General features: G+C 31.1%; 1 protein-coding gene across 1 annotated transcript in view; it reads right to left on the reverse strand.

Annotated features, from left to right (window-relative positions):
- LOC134247034 (leucine-rich repeat-containing protein 3-like) overlaps positions 1-13533 on the reverse strand; it is a 49896-nt gene extending 36363 nt beyond the window's left edge. The window contains exon 1 of the mRNA XM_062729379.1: positions 13232-13533. Coding sequence (XP_062585363.1) covers positions 13232-13410 — 179 coding nt within the window. The 5' untranslated portion in view covers positions 13411-13533. The remainder of the gene's footprint in view (positions 1-13231) is intronic.
- Between the last annotated feature and the right edge of the window lie 2770 nt (positions 13534-16303).

The raw sequence follows: 16303 nt of genomic DNA on the forward strand, positions 1-16303 counted from the left end.
TTTACCTCGTAATATTACTCATTTATTTTCGAGAACTGTCTTATCAAATAAATCGATGAATAGATATTTTGGCTTGCCAATAATCAGGTCATACTAATTTTTTCTTAAAGTGGAATGCATATTTTTTTTTCATTCACTTTGTAAATTTGCCGTAAATTTCAGATGGTTGTACAATACACGTAGGACTGCATTAAACTACTATGCGTTTTTTTTTTCAAATTTTTATGCTTTTCATATACTACATGTGACTTTTATTTCTATTACTACTAGGCCCTTAACTGTTCATTTACTGATATTACATACTAGTTCAAGAACAAATACTAGTATCTTCAAGAACAAATACTAGTATCTGTGACAAAAAATGATATGCCGTTAATTATCGCCGGTTAAGAATCTTTACCAAACCATCACTGAAAATATTATACAGTTATTAACTGGGTATGAGGGCAACATATGATTTGTTGGACCGGAAGGTGAAAATGTTGTCCGAGGCCGCATATACCCTTCACTGCTCACTTAAGATTGATCAATTTAATCAATACACGCTATATTATCAATTATTTTATATGGAAAATTATGGCTTCTTCAGTGAATATAAAACATCAAGCTGAGAAAGAACAAAAATAAATTATATATCTATTGTATCACAAAAATTATTTATCACAAAACATACTCTTTCCTTCTTCCTTACATTGCTGTTAGCAATAACTCTTGTAGCTCTTAACTTCGGCTATTTTCGCGTCGCCGATATTGAACGATGATTAATTACTTGACTGTGACGCAACAGACGAGTGACGTTGCGGTCTAACAATTCTTATGTAAGACCGGTCAATAGTGAAATTGTTAGACCGATGAAATAAACAGTTCTTTTGTTGGACTTTTTATAAGTAATAAATATATAGAATGATATTTATAAGGGTATAACAAAGTATTTTGATGCTCGTTCCCGATGTCCGAAATTACGGTGACATCCGATTGTTTACAACAGTGAATCACGGGACCTTTCCTGAATTGCATTGAGAGAAAATAAATTCTAAATTCTGACAAATTTTTAACATTGTTTAAGTACATCGTACATACATGTAAAAGGTTGTTGAAGAGAAATTAGCACATTCAACAAATTAATTCCAAACACTTAATACTGTATACTTGATATAACATGAAAGGCAATTATAAAAGAACATACAAGCCTCGTGTCCTTTTTTAATTCTCTTTTTTTTTTTTTTTCATTTTTTGGTAACATATTAAATCTTTTAATTAGTTTTTCTTTCTAAGTAGTTCGGTTTATTTCTTTAAGGGGGTCTTTGGATAATGAATTATAATGTCTATCGCTTAGAGAAACGTCTAATTAATTACGAACACTGTAATTTTAGATATTTGTTTATAACAGATCTGATTAGTAGAGATAAAAATACGTGGATGTTGTATCAAAAATAAAATAAATAAATAAATATAGTTTTGAAACCCATTTGGATTATATAGAAAATAATTATAAATGCATCGCAAATTAAACTAATAAAAAATTAATTTTCTGTGTTTTTTAATTAGATTTCTTTAGAGTGTGTGAGAAAGAATGAAAAAGAGGGGCCGGGCTGATCTGAGGGTGTCCTCTGAGTCTACATGTTGGGTCAATATTGCGTAACTGACTGCTACTGATATCCGGCAGGTGCCCGTCTGTATATATATTGAAGTGACACCTATTGTCTTGTTTCTCGCTACTGCATTGCGCAATTCACAGAGCTTCCATTTGTGTAGTACTTCACAGAGGTTCCGTTACCAATCAGCGCCTGTGTAGTACCTCAAAGCGCTGCCCTTTGGGTACAATATTCATATTAATATTCATGAATACGGTGCTGTGTTTGAATAAAAGTCTTCTTTTAATTTAAAAAATACATTACATGTACACAATTATTTACTAAATAATTGTTTCCGATTAACCCTTTTTAACAAATATAGAAAAAAAGAGTTCACAGTATGGCTTGTCTAGAGTTTATATATATATATATATATATATATATATATATATATATATATATATATATATATACATCTGATGGTAGTAGTTATTTTTCAAAATGAAAGGAAGATAAAAGTCACATTTTAAGTTGAACATAAGTGAGTAATTCATTTTCCGGTAAACGGGTATCAATATTTATAAAAGGAAGGGAGTCTACTGAATCATTCGTGACAATTATTATTGCTGTACACTAACCGATCGGCAGTAGGACTTTATCACAGCGAATAAATACTGTAGCGTAATAAGAACCAGTAAAAATAAATAAAAGATGGATTTTCTTTAAACGGAGTTCAAGTTTATTTTCATTTAATGCATTTGATGTCTTTAAGAAAACATGTGCAGCTATGACAACGATAAATTCCCGGTACATGTGAATTAAGCGATGAACACAATTATGATTAAGTTAACTTGCTATCAGTCTGATTGACAGACAACCGCCCCCCCCCCAAAAAAAAAATGACAATTGCATTATTAGATATCATATTATAATTCTCAGTAACTACATGACTGTTATCAAATTTTAGCCCCACGTGTTTAACCAGGGACCTATATTAGTATGTAGGTCCCTGGTTTAACATAGAGATCCCCTAATTATTCTAACTACTTTCTTGTTTAAATTTATAATCATGTTCGCGTGTGCTAAATAAATAGTAAATGAAACTTCTTTGAAATAAAACTCGGAGTTAAAGCGAAATAAACAGGTATTATTTTCCGCTGTCGGTGTTCATTTTATTATGCAAGCACATAGAAATATAACAATTTCAGTAATCCCCATGTTCATTTTCAAATTATATGTTAATTAAACATTAAAGACACCTTTATTTGAACAACAAATACGTAACCTATCAATTTTTCAGGTGTGGATCGAGATTTATTAGATGGGAAATACATACATTTGTACTGTTTATCATGATGTTTAACATTGGTTGGATAAATTATAAAAGACTAAATTTCAAAAATATTTTTTTATTATAATTAATTGGTTGATATGAAAAACAAATAAATCAGATATCAAATTTCTTAATAAAATATACATAGAACACTTAATCCTTTTGAAAATTCCAATCAAAGTACGCAAATAATTTAATTAATTAAATGAACAAGAGACGAATTTCAGTTTTATTGTCGACAGGGAGTTTCAAGATACTTGAACCTACACATTTTGATATGAAAAGGGTTTAAAAATAAAGAAATTTGGACATTAGATTATAATAAAACTCATAAAAAATAGCAAGTTTTTGAAAAAAAGCGTCAGTGTCACTCAGGATTACCTCAGTAGCCACAGTATTAAACCTCAGAGCTACTCAGTACCCGCTCAGTGGCCTCAGAATGACCTCAGTACCCCTCAGTACTTCCACAGTAGCAACAGTGCTAACCTCAGTGCTCCTCAGTAGCACAACAGAATGCACAGTGACAACCTCAGTGCTACTCAGTAGCACAACAGAATGCACAGTGAAAACCTCAGTGCTACTCAGGATCTCCTCAGTTTCTCAGTACCGGGCTCAGTACCACTCAGTACTTCCTCAGGGTTTTGTTGGATTCTCAGTGCTTTTTAGTTACAGTAGTGGCGCCATTGTGTTTCCAGATGCGAATTACAAACGTTTTTGTCTAAAGAGTTGTCAGTTACAGTAGGATTACAGGGGATGTTAGTATTTTATTTATATCGAAATGCAACTCCTTAAAATCAGTTTCATTTTGGTAAACATGACTTTGTTCCCTCCGCTGTAGAGAAAATATGAAAGAATTGACATCGAATTGAAACTAAAATATACACAAAACTAATGATATTTTTACCTGGAAACAGAGAATAGTTAGTGTAAAGAAAATATTCTCCAAACTTTGATCCTCTCAAAACTTCTTTGACGACAAATACATGTACAGATATTTCAAACTGGAGATTGTTTTTTTTTTTTTGTTTGAATTCAGTTTTTGAGGAAGGTGGAAATTTTAGCGAGATACAAAGAGCTAAAGCCACGAACCATCAATGTGTGCCTTTAATTTACGACAAATTTTAGTTTGAAACCACAACGCCTATCATATGTTATTTTGTAGAGTACAATGTCATAGTACGCTACATATGATTTTATGGCACACAGGCCACCGTCTCATGCACATGCACAGGAAAAAATATAATATTAACTTTAAAAACTGCCTAAAAACGCCGATTTTAAGGCAGATATTTTGAAATTTGAATGTGGCCACACTCAAGTACCCTTTCCAAACTTTGCATGCATAAAAATATAACATATATGCACACATTTATGCAAAATATCTTAGAGGAACTCTCGTGTGGACAATATGAATTTTACATTTTATGGATGTTGAGCTTTCCGACATTTACGCAATGTCCTCCATTTTAATAGCAATTATACGTTTATCAAATACGTAAATAGATTTACCTAAATTAGTTATAAGTATATCAGATTTATTCTTTTAAAACGCTGCCTATGATACTGAATGTACTCAAAGCAGGCATATTTATCTTGACAAAATTAAGGGTTCACATAAGGTATTACATGTATAACAAGCATTGTTGAAGAATGAAATTTTACTTGATATTTCATCATCTTTAGTGTTTGGAGGCTTTAATTACAAAATTTCATAAAGTTTTGTCCAGACATATTTGAAAAAAGTTGGATTTTTAAACCACACCCCCGCTGTCGGAAACGGCGAAGGGTGTATTATACCAGAAGAAAAATTCTGTGAAATAAACTCACTTTCAGACTTTAATTTTACGTTAGATGAACAAAAATTACATAGATGTTTTATAATAAAAGATTTTTTTTTTAAAGGTTACTATTAACTAGTAAAAGTTTCCAGATTAACATATGTTACTCAATGTTAAGTGTACATTTCTTTAAAAAAGATCAATTCTATTTTTTTTTTTAATTAAAAAAGAAAAGAGTGGCTAAAAATTACTTTGATAGAAAATGACTTCAATCAATAATGTACAAAAATAAAATACATAAAATATTTTTTAACTAGGATATTTTGGAATAATTAAGCATTTACTACCCCACCCCCCAATTTTTGTATCATTTTGCTGGTACACAAATATAACTTTTTATTCTCAACACCATTGGTATGATTATGACATACTTATATATTGATAAGAGTATAAAGCAACATAAATAAATAAGCCTTATAACATTTTTAACAATGTCCTTGACCTTTTAACCTTAAAAAAAACCGTATTTATACAATAACAATTCTGGGAGATAAAAAATATGCATGTAATCTTGTTATTATGTTAGCTGAAAAAAAATACGGTATTATTTTTTACCTCATATGTAGACGGAATTGCAAAATTCAAGAAAAAAACATCAATGAAATCAATTTGATATAAATATTTATTATGATATCCCCCCATCTAATTTTTCCGTATGAAATAAATACCTAGATTCAAAAACAAAATGTGTTTTTCCTCTCTTTATAAAAAAAAAAACTAGTAGCAGAAATAATTGAGTCCCAAACATTTTATTCTTTTTCATCAATTTCCTCTTATTCTCTGTTACTATTATTGTACGAACCTTTAATTTAGGAAGATTTATTTTGTTCATTTTGGAATCACAACCTTAGTATACAGTAAATTAGTTATACAACAAGAAACATCTGTTATGTCCATGGTTTCGCACAGAAAATGTTTTTTCATCAGAGAAAACTTGGGAGTATTTTGAATTGCAGGGAATTTTTTTATGCAAACGAAAGTCTTGATCTGTATCTGTTACATAACCGCGGTCTAGTTTAGTGAATTAACATGATTAATTGATGCAAACTTTTAGATATTCCTTTACTATGTTCACTGAAAAACGACTAGAAATAACAGAAATCTGTTAATAATTAATGTTAATAAATAATCTGTTATTAATAACATAGTTTATAGAAATAATAAAAAACATTCTTCACACATCGAAAGCTGTGTGCTATTTTTAGAACTTGGAAAACCCCAAATATGTATTTTATTTTGAAAAGAATTTTTTTTTCAGCAATTTGTCTAATAAAATTACCGTATTATAGTTTTCTATCAATTTAACATTTGTTCTCTCCTCTGTTAAGTTATTTTCTCTGCTCTGATGAAATGTATAATACCAGCGTCTATCAAGAAATGTTGACGAAGAGCCATGCTTGTTTATAACGGTCGTTAACTCTTAAGGCATAAACAGTGTTACGGCATCGGCAATGATCGGCAAATGCCGTCATTTTTACCGGAAGTGCCCTATTATAAATTTAAATCCTTAATTAGAAAATATCAGGTGTATCTCATCCAGGCAATTCCAGGGGTCTTGAGTCAATACGTTGCCATTAGGCCCCTGGCAAAGTTAATCATCTAATGTGTGAAACGAATATTGAATGCTTGTCTTAAATTTTACGCTGCACGTAAACAGCGTCAAAAATTTGCTCGCCGAATGGAAAAGTCGATTAACATCAAGAAATGGTATGCGATAATTTCCGGTACATGATGAAAAATAGTGGGTTTAACAATTCAATTCCAGGGATTTAGAATTGTTATGAATAATTAGAATTTGTTAACATCTTAATTTGTGTAAAAACACTACCATTTTTTTTTTTTTAATTCAGAATGTAATTTTAAAAACAGATGATTTTGATAATCAAATCTCGAGATCCGACTGGGATCAGCGCCAGAAAAACGTTTGTTCAGTAGTTCAACTGGACGAGGCATTCAGCTTTTTGTTTCTTTTAAATGCATCTCATCTTGTACATGGCTACAACCTGTGTCAGATCAAAGGGACACAGCCCGCTAGTGATAATACATACAGGACAGATCCTCGAGGCACATAATCAGGACAGATGTACCAAGGGCAAAGCCCACATAATTAGGACAGATGTACCCGGGACAAAGACAACATAGTCAGGACAGATGTACCCAGGACAAAGACCACATAATCAGGACAGATGTACCCAGGACAAAGACCACATAATCAGGACAGATGTACCCAGGACAAAGCCCACATAATTAGGACAGATGTACCCAGGACAAAGACCACATAATTAGGACAGATGTACCCAGGACAAAGACCATATAATTAGGACAGATGTACCCAGGACAAAGACCATATAATCAGGACAGATGTACCCAGGACAAAGACCACATAATCAGTACAGATGTACCCAGGACAAAGACCATATAATCAGGACAGATGTACCCAGGACAAATACCACATAATCAGGACAGATGTACCCAGTACAAAGACCACATAATCAGGACAGATGTACCCAGGACAAAGACCACATAATCAGGACAGATGTACCCAGGACAAAGACCACATAATCAGTACAGATGTACCCAGGACAAAGACCATATAATCAGGACAGATGTACCCAGGACAAAGACAACATAGTCAGGACAGATGTGCTCAGGGCAAAGCCCACATAATTATGGAGAATATTGAATCGCTGATTTTATATTAGCCTTAAAGTTTGTACTTATTTTTTTGGAGACAAATCTAGTCATTTGTTTACAATTTCCAGCTGACTGGTCTAAACATACAGTCCAGGATACATGTACATTACGTCATGAAAAGGTACACAAGGCCATAGAAATGTGGATGTCTCCAGGGTAGAAATGATATTTATTCTTTTAAGCGCACTTCATTAAATATACCCTGTGCTTTATACAACAATAATTTACACAAACTTTAAAACTTCCTTAAGATACTCCGATCCTTGGCCAGGAAGGATAACTCTCTCTAATTTATAATTTGATTCAAAAAGTCTGAAGATGAAGTTTGAAAATTAAATCTTTTCTGGTAACAATTTTTTTTTTATTTTGCCTCTAAATGTGTTTCAAGCTTATTTGAAATTTTCAGAAACGTCTTATAAAAAGTCGAAATTTTTACCCCATAACAGTATTTTAAAATTACATATGAAAAAAAAGAATTGAGGCTCATCCTCATTTAACATGACACGAGATAAAAAGTGATTGAAGGTGTTTTGCAAAGACAGGAAAGTTTTAATACACTATGCATTCTAAAATTATTAAAGTAAATGCAAATAATGAAAGTGCATTATACGTATAAAAAATGTACAATTCCTTCAAAAGCCCGGATACCTATGATTTTTATTTTTAAAATGAGTTAATTGAATTTGAATTGGAAATTAACGAGGCCGAGTCTAATTATTTCTGCCCTAGGGATTTTAATAACTTTTTGATAATTAATTTTTACTGTTATATTTATTGATTTAGGATTAAAAAATTGAATGTTTACCACCCCGATTTCTTAGGGGGGCATCTCAAAAGTTGTCAAATTTTACTATTGGACCCTATGAGGATTTGTTGGAAAATCACCAAATTATCACAATTTCCCCATATTTTTTGCATTTCTGCCCTATGGATTTCTTTTTCATTCAAGTAGTTGAAAGTTAATGTAAAAAGTCACCAAATTGTGAAATTTCAAAAAAAATTCACCATCTAGGTTGGTCTAGGTAGTAATTACTAAGTTTATTTTTTTCAAAGCTCAGTACTTCTGAAATTGCAATATTGCGGTATAAATACATATCTTCGCAGATGAATTATCGGTGCATACAATTTTTTCGGTAAAAACTAGCAATTTTTCGATTGTTAGTATGTTTCTTGGGAAGTTTTGTCATGAGTTTTTAGTATAATATCCATGGACGTCTTTAACATACAAGCGAGTCATGCGTCATTCTTAAACGTCATGTGTTACTTACAAATTCCGAAAATGGTGACGTACGTTGTTAGCGACATTTGAACGTTCTTTTTCCAATTATTGTCGTAAAATCACATGTTCAGACGACTAGAAGTTACAGATAATGTTAATTTTGTATCAAGATCAAAATAATTTTCAAAGGTGTATTGTCACACAAATGACTGCATGAAGTTAAAAAGCTGCGCAAAGTGATGCGCACTCGAATTAGACTCGGCCTCGTTAATAGTAATTGTTTTTATTACCATTTCCTAAAAAAAAATTGTGATTTAGTCATTTTCCCTATACAAAATGAATAACTTTACAGATAAAGTTAATTAACTAGGAAAATGATTGTGGATAAAACACGTTCATATAAGAATGCATAGGCAACTTTGTGTGCTTTTTCATTTAGTCAATGCTAGATTTTCAGAACCTGAGGATGAGAGTACCTTAATTACACTATGTTGAAAACACCAGCTTTTTTTTCTTAGTCCCTATCTTGTGAAACAAGAGGAGTCTTACATTTGTTTTCCCCTTTCCTGTCAATTTTTCTGTCTGTTCGTCCCTCAGTCTAGCTGTCCCTCCGTCTGTCTGTCAATCTGTTCATTTGGTTTTTCTCACTTTTTTTCTAAACGCTTAAAGATGTTTTGCAGATTTTTGGTATGTAACGGCTCAGAAGTTCGCGTATGTATCAATTTTAGCAAAATGTTCAGTAAAGTAAAAAAAATACGTAATACCTATAAATTGTGTTTTATTATAGGTATTACGTATTTTTTAAATTAAATCGTTAATTTCGGTATAATTGATAGATACGCAGACTCCTGTGGTAAGAGTATCTTGACGTACACTGTATAACAGATCACATTTGGATGTCGTTTTGCTTCAATGACTTTTGAAGGAATTTTAGCCTTTTTCAACGCTTTTTAGTCCTTTTTTCCATACATTTGTAGATACTGAGATGTTTTTATTTTCACAAATGAGTTATGGATAACGTTTGTATTACGTTCCGCTTCAATGATTTTTACTTAAGTACGGGGTTATGTAATACTCTCGGAATGCTTGCTATATTGTCACACTGAGAGGTAAGTAAAAAAGCATAAATAATAATATTTCTACTACCTAGTATTTAAGAGTAACAAAGGCTTTTAAAAATTCTCTTGATCAGAGTTACTTGCATTCATATAGTTACACATGCACTATTTGGCAATTCATGAGTTCAGGCGATAATGTCTCCCAATATAAATTGAATTATGCAGTTTTATTTTTAAATTGTTTGTTGTCTGAACATGTTTCAGAATATTTAAACTTTTAAATCACGAGATTCGTTGAGCAAAAAAAAAAAAAAAAAAAAAAATTCGAAATTTCATGCTAATCATTATGCTTTAAGTTATTTTTCTCAAAATATTTCAACAAAATATCAAACACCAGAATATAAGATTTTTCCCTACTAAACAAGATCTTATAAATTCTTTGATATTAGTCACATATTATATATTTGTTTCTTTTTCAACAGATTATATCAAAATCTTCAACATAGACCAAACAAGAAGAGGTTATTTTGATCAATAAAATCAAACAGGTAGAATTATTCCCGATGTGCATGTCAATCGTATGAAATATAGGTCGAATAATTCCCAATGTGTATGTCAATGGTAGGTCAAAGAGGTACAATGATTCCCGATATGTATGTCAATGGTACAGTCAAACAGGTACTATAGTTCCGATGTGTATGTCAATGGTACAGTCAAACAGGTACTATAATTCCCGATGTGTATGTCAATGGTACAGTCAAACAGGTAAAAAAATTCCCGATATGTATGTCAATGGTGGGTCACACCTGGCTACAGGTAGTATCGCAATAAACTAACCGCAGTTATGTATCACGGTGAAGGGGGAATGCAATCCTACTGTACTCTTTATAAAAAGCTTAGGTACTACATACGAGGGACGTTCAATAAATAATGTCATTAGCTCGATGACATACAACATAGAAATCATATGACATTAAGCTAGACTTTCTCTCATTATTGAATCTTTAATGAATTGATAACAGTTTATGTGACAACATTTCATCACATAGTTTCATCGTGAGAAGCTGGGAAACAAAGGCTATTTGAGATGCATTATAAATGAATGGTAAAGAATCAGTAAACTAGAGTGAAAATAAAAGCTTCATTAAAGCTGCTTTAAAACATGTTAAAAATCCCAAAGAATTTTTCACTGAAATATGTGACATTTACAGCAACCAATGCCTGTTATATAGACAAATAAACAAGAGGATTTCAATGATAAAAAATATATAATGGGAATCAAAAATGGGTACCGTCCTTGCCAAAAGAATTTTAACAACTTATGTACTATTTGCCCAATTTCAACAAATAATATCTGATGATGCATGACTGACTTTAAGACACATAGCAAATTTGATAGGCATCATATCGGGAGTAGTTTACAATGTTTATAAGAAACTGTGACAAATAGAGTGACGAAGTTTTAACCGTATTACTTGAATACATTTTTTTGTACATTGTGTTTTGATACGACCCCCAATTACCGTCAGACGATGTGTAATCCCGCATACGTTATTTTCTTTATTTTCGAGATATTAATGCTGTTATGATGTTAAATTAATTGTTATCTATAGCTTCCTATATTGTATACACGATCACACAATGAAATCGGTGTTTGTTTAGCGATTATTCGGTAAATTGTTACCTGGTATGTTTTCTCTTTCGCCGCATGGTTTGTTATTCCGGAAGTGCGGTTTCCCAGACTGCATTTTTCTTAAAATGTTAAAAGTTGTAAACGGCGATTTATTTAATTTATTGTATGTCAATCTTCTTTAATAATTACGAAAGTTATTTTGTCTGTAAAGTAGTTGGTTGTAATATTTTACTTGTTTCTATTTTATTGTGAAACATTTGTACAACTTTTTGTAGTCGTGGGAATAAGGTTATCGCGTATCGCCTGTGATTGGTTGATGATCTGGTGCGCGACGTTTCTGATTGGTTATCGTATTCTACGTCATTTCGTAGTATTTCATGACGTATATATAGTAAGAACGAGAGTTGCAGAAAGCAGAGTAGACAGAGATTAGATTACAGACAATAGATTACACCAGTGTAAAGGTGTGTGTTTAATTTAGTTCTTTGGGTTAAATTTAAATTGATAGTATTAAGTGGTGTGGGGGGAAACTTTATTCAGAGATTGAATAATATCTATTTACCAGTATATTACTGGTGTAGATTTTTATGATTACTGGTTCATTTACCAGTTTAGGATTAAACTTAGGATTTTTAATAGGTCTAAGAGAGTTAGACTTGCACATGAAATAATTAATTACTGGATAAGACTCCAGTTATGGAGGTTTTTATGAGTTTGTGAAACACCAGAGATTTTGTGAAAAGTTGAACAGTATTGTTTTGTTTCCTGTTAAATAAATTCATAAACTTTCAATGGAGTTCTTGATTTGTTGAAGACAGTCCTGTTAGCGTATCCGCACGTGACGGTAAAAATGCTTGGTACTCAAAGATCACCCAATATTGTGGAAAAAAATGAGTGAAAACGATAGCGTGTAGGAGTGTCTTAAAAATTATTTTAAAATATCAGTAATTGTAGTTATCTTTGTTTGTTTCATATTCAAATAGATAATGGAACATGAATCTATTGCTTAAAACACTCAATACAAAATTTACCATAAGATGTACTTAATAAAAACAGCAATGGTCCGAAAAGAGTTAAGGTATGCAACAGCACAAAGACATATTTATATGCAATTTTCTTAAATATTAGTGGCACTGTTGTTCAATTTCGTATTCGAAGAGACAGTTTAATTTCTGGAGGAGTCTAGAAAGCATTTTTTTTTTGCAAAACTATCGAAAGGTTTATTAGAGGAAGGACCTAGAATCAGGAATCCCCTACAATAAATTTTTTCATGACAGCGTCCAAACCCGCACCCCTGAAGAGAAAAGGGGATTTCGGGATAAAAAGAAAGTTAATATTTTTTCACATTAACAATATTCGCCAGATCTTTGACCTTTTGACTTGTTTCTATTTCCAAACTTGAAATACCACCTTTCAGAAAGAAGAAAGAAGTCCCGGAAATCATTGGAACTGCAATTTTCCAGTATACTAAGGGTCATACCCATAAATGAGTTCTGAATACAATCAGAAATTACATAAAAATTTTTACGGACATCTGTTTAATCAAAAGAGATTAATAAGTAAAATCATGAATACTAAATCATTGAAAAGCGTCTTTTGCTTCTTTCCGAGCCCCGATGACATCATTTATTGAACGTCCCTTGTATATTGCATCGACTTGAAAAAAAATCATTCCTAATACGTAGACATGAAAAAATCTACTTTTTGTTCTGCTTAAGACATACGTTTAAACTTTTAAATTTAACATCTACATGTATCTGTTGAGATGTTGGTAGGTACTTTAGTTAACCCTTCATAAAAACAAATTATTCATATAAACGTATGCATAAATACATCTACTGCTTTGTTTTGTTTTCAGACATACATTTAGACAGTTACTTACAAGAAACATGTATCTGTGGGGATGTTGGTAGGTACTTCAGGTAACCCTCTAGCTTCACAGTTTACAAATGTCCCATTACAGTAGGTACTCCTCCCACAGTAACAGCCACTAGGACAGGCCCCAGTCACAGGTCCATACATCAGAACACAGAGAACTAACGTCCACACAATCAGAGTCATTCTTATCAATCAAGAATATTCACATCTATGATTTCTATATCATACAACACATTTACAAATCAGTCTTGAAAAATATTTCCTTTGTGTTCGCATGTACTGAAATGAGGAAACAAATCAGATTTGACACATCTTCAAACGGGCATTTAAGAAGAAGAAGCCCCTCCCCTTTTCTTTTTTTTAAAGTAAGGATTGACATACTAGTACTTTTATGATCTGTTTGTGATTGTAATGCATTACATGTTTTTTATCTTTTATTTCAATTTTTCATCAATACCCATTTACAAGAGCCAGTTAACCCGGGTATTTAGGTAAACCAGTATAAAAACAACAAAAAGAAAAAAAATACAAAATATCAGTTATAACAAATTTGTTAAAAGTTTAACTTGGTTTTTAAACATGTATGTTTTTGACAAATTTAACATGAAATGTATATCTTTTTCTAATGAACCTCTAATGCTTTTTTCTAACATGGACTTTTCTTGTATGACATTTTCTATTCTACATTTCATTTTAAACTTATATATTTTATATGCCAAATATGATATAAAAGTATTATAAAAAAGAATTCTAGAATTTGTTTCCAAGTAGAATCCTATAACAATATGTTTCCATTGCACATCGAAGTTCATAACAATATTCAACTTTTGCCATACACCTTTTACATTATCACAATTAAAAATAAGATGTTTGATATCTTCATTTTCACTTCCACAAAATTCACATTTTGCATTTGTTCTTAATTTACATTTTTGTAAAAAAGAATTACAACATAGAATATTATTCAGCAATTTATAATTAAATTCACTCAGACGTTTATCATACATGAGTTTGATTTTATTTCTATAAATATTGCACCAGTGTTCTTTACTTACACAAAAATTTCGACCTAATATTGATTGATAACATGGGTATTTAAACTTTTTTGACAGCATATTCTCATAGAAAAATTTACATTTTTTATCTGTAATACAATGAAGACCACTGTTAAAATTGAATGAATTTACAGAGGTTGTCTTGGTATAAACACAGCACTTCATGTCAAACATATTACTCCGTTTAGTTACTACATTTTTTAAAATCTTGTATTCACACAACCAATTAGATTTATTTATCAGAGTATTTGAAATTTCTTGTAATGTTTTAAAATTACCATTTTCGTCAAAGAGATCTTTCGTATACAAAATATTACTTGCAATCCAACTTGCGAAGCATATCGTTTTACCTTTAAATTGATACAAAATGTTATTCCAAAGTGGCTGTCGTGCCAATTTGACATTAGATAAATTCGATACCGGCATTTCCTTTTTGCTTTCATTAAAATAACAGAATATTTCTTTATAAAAAGTAGGCAATTTAGATATAAGTGAGAAGTTTTCGGATTTTCTTTCAGACAATGTTAATAAATAATTAATATCTATATTCATTACGCTAAGGTATCCATTTATGACTTTATTTAACATGCAAGATTCATCACTTAGTCTTGTTACCCAAGATGCTTTTAGGGCCTTTAATTTCAGTTCGATATCAACTAATCCTATTCCACCATCTTCTTGTTTGTCTATAACAGTGTCTCGCTTAATTCTATCTCGTTTGTTCCATATAAAATTGAATACGCTACTTTTTAATTTTTTTATCAACTCGTTGTCTGGAATGGGTAATATTGAGCCAACATATATTAACTTTGATATAGCTAAAGAGTTTACTACACAAGACTTTCCAAAAATTGTTAATTTTCTCTTTTTCCACGATTCAAACAATTTTTCCATATCTTCATAAATTTTAATCCAATTCAAGTTGTAGCATTGATCTTTATCATGACCAATAAAAACACCTAAGCAGCGGACAGCATCATTGGTTACATTGATACCGCACACATTTGAATGCCTATCTTTGAGACTACCTAAAAGTATACATTGTGTTTTATTCAGATTAATTTTTGATCCAGCGCGGTTGCAAAAAGTTTGAACAATTTCAATTGCTGTTTCTAGTGAGGATATATCTTTTAAAGCTAAAGTTATATCATCCGCATGTTGTAGATTTTTTATTTCTGGCGAAGTTGCATTTAGTTTAATACCTTTAAATAATATGTTCATTGTTTTTTATTTTTAACGCTAATATTTCTGCGACAAATAAAATTAGCAAGGCTGAAATAGGACATCCTTGTCTTATTCCTCTAGACATAGAACAAGTTTTTGAAATCCAACCATTATTTTTTACTTTAAAAATTGGGTTGGTGTATAAAATTTTTATCCATCTGATAAAGTTTTCACCAAAGTTAAATTTTTCGAGTACTTTAAATATAAAATTCCATTCTATCGAATCAAAAGCTTTTTCAAAATTAATAAATAACAGAAGTCCTTCCCTATTATTTTCCATGCAATGTTCATAAATATCTAATACAATTCTAGCATTAATTCCAATATACCGTCCTTTAATATATGCCGATTGTTCTTTACTTATTAATTGATCTATAACTTTTTGTAACCTTCTTGCAAATATGAAAGCTATAATTTTATAGTCAGTGTTTGTTAAACTTAAAGGTCGATAATTCTTTAAATCAGTCTTATCTCCTTTTTTAAATAAAACTGTAATAAGAGATATACGTTGTGAAAAAGTCAGCTCTTTATTGTCAAAAACGGATAGCAGTACTTCGTAAAATAAAGAGCCTATAATGTTCCAAAAGCATTTATAAAATTCACACGGTAAACCATCTAAGCCAGGAGATTTATTGTTTTTCATATTAAAAACTGCTTCTTTACATTCATCTATTGTAGGCATTGCATCACATTTTTCCTTTTCTTGTTTTTCTAATTCAGGACAATTAATATTTTGTAGATACTTTGATATTTCAGTATTATCAATTAATTTACTGCTGTAAAGGTTTTCGTAAAAG

This window comes from Saccostrea cucullata, unplaced genomic scaffold (genome assembly GCF_032062105.1).
Source record: "Saccostrea cucullata isolate Sc308-1 unplaced genomic scaffold, CSIRO_AGI_Scuc_v1 ctg1991, whole genome shotgun sequence".
Lineage (NCBI taxonomy): Eukaryota > Metazoa > Mollusca > Bivalvia > Ostreida > Ostreidae > Saccostrea > Saccostrea cuccullata.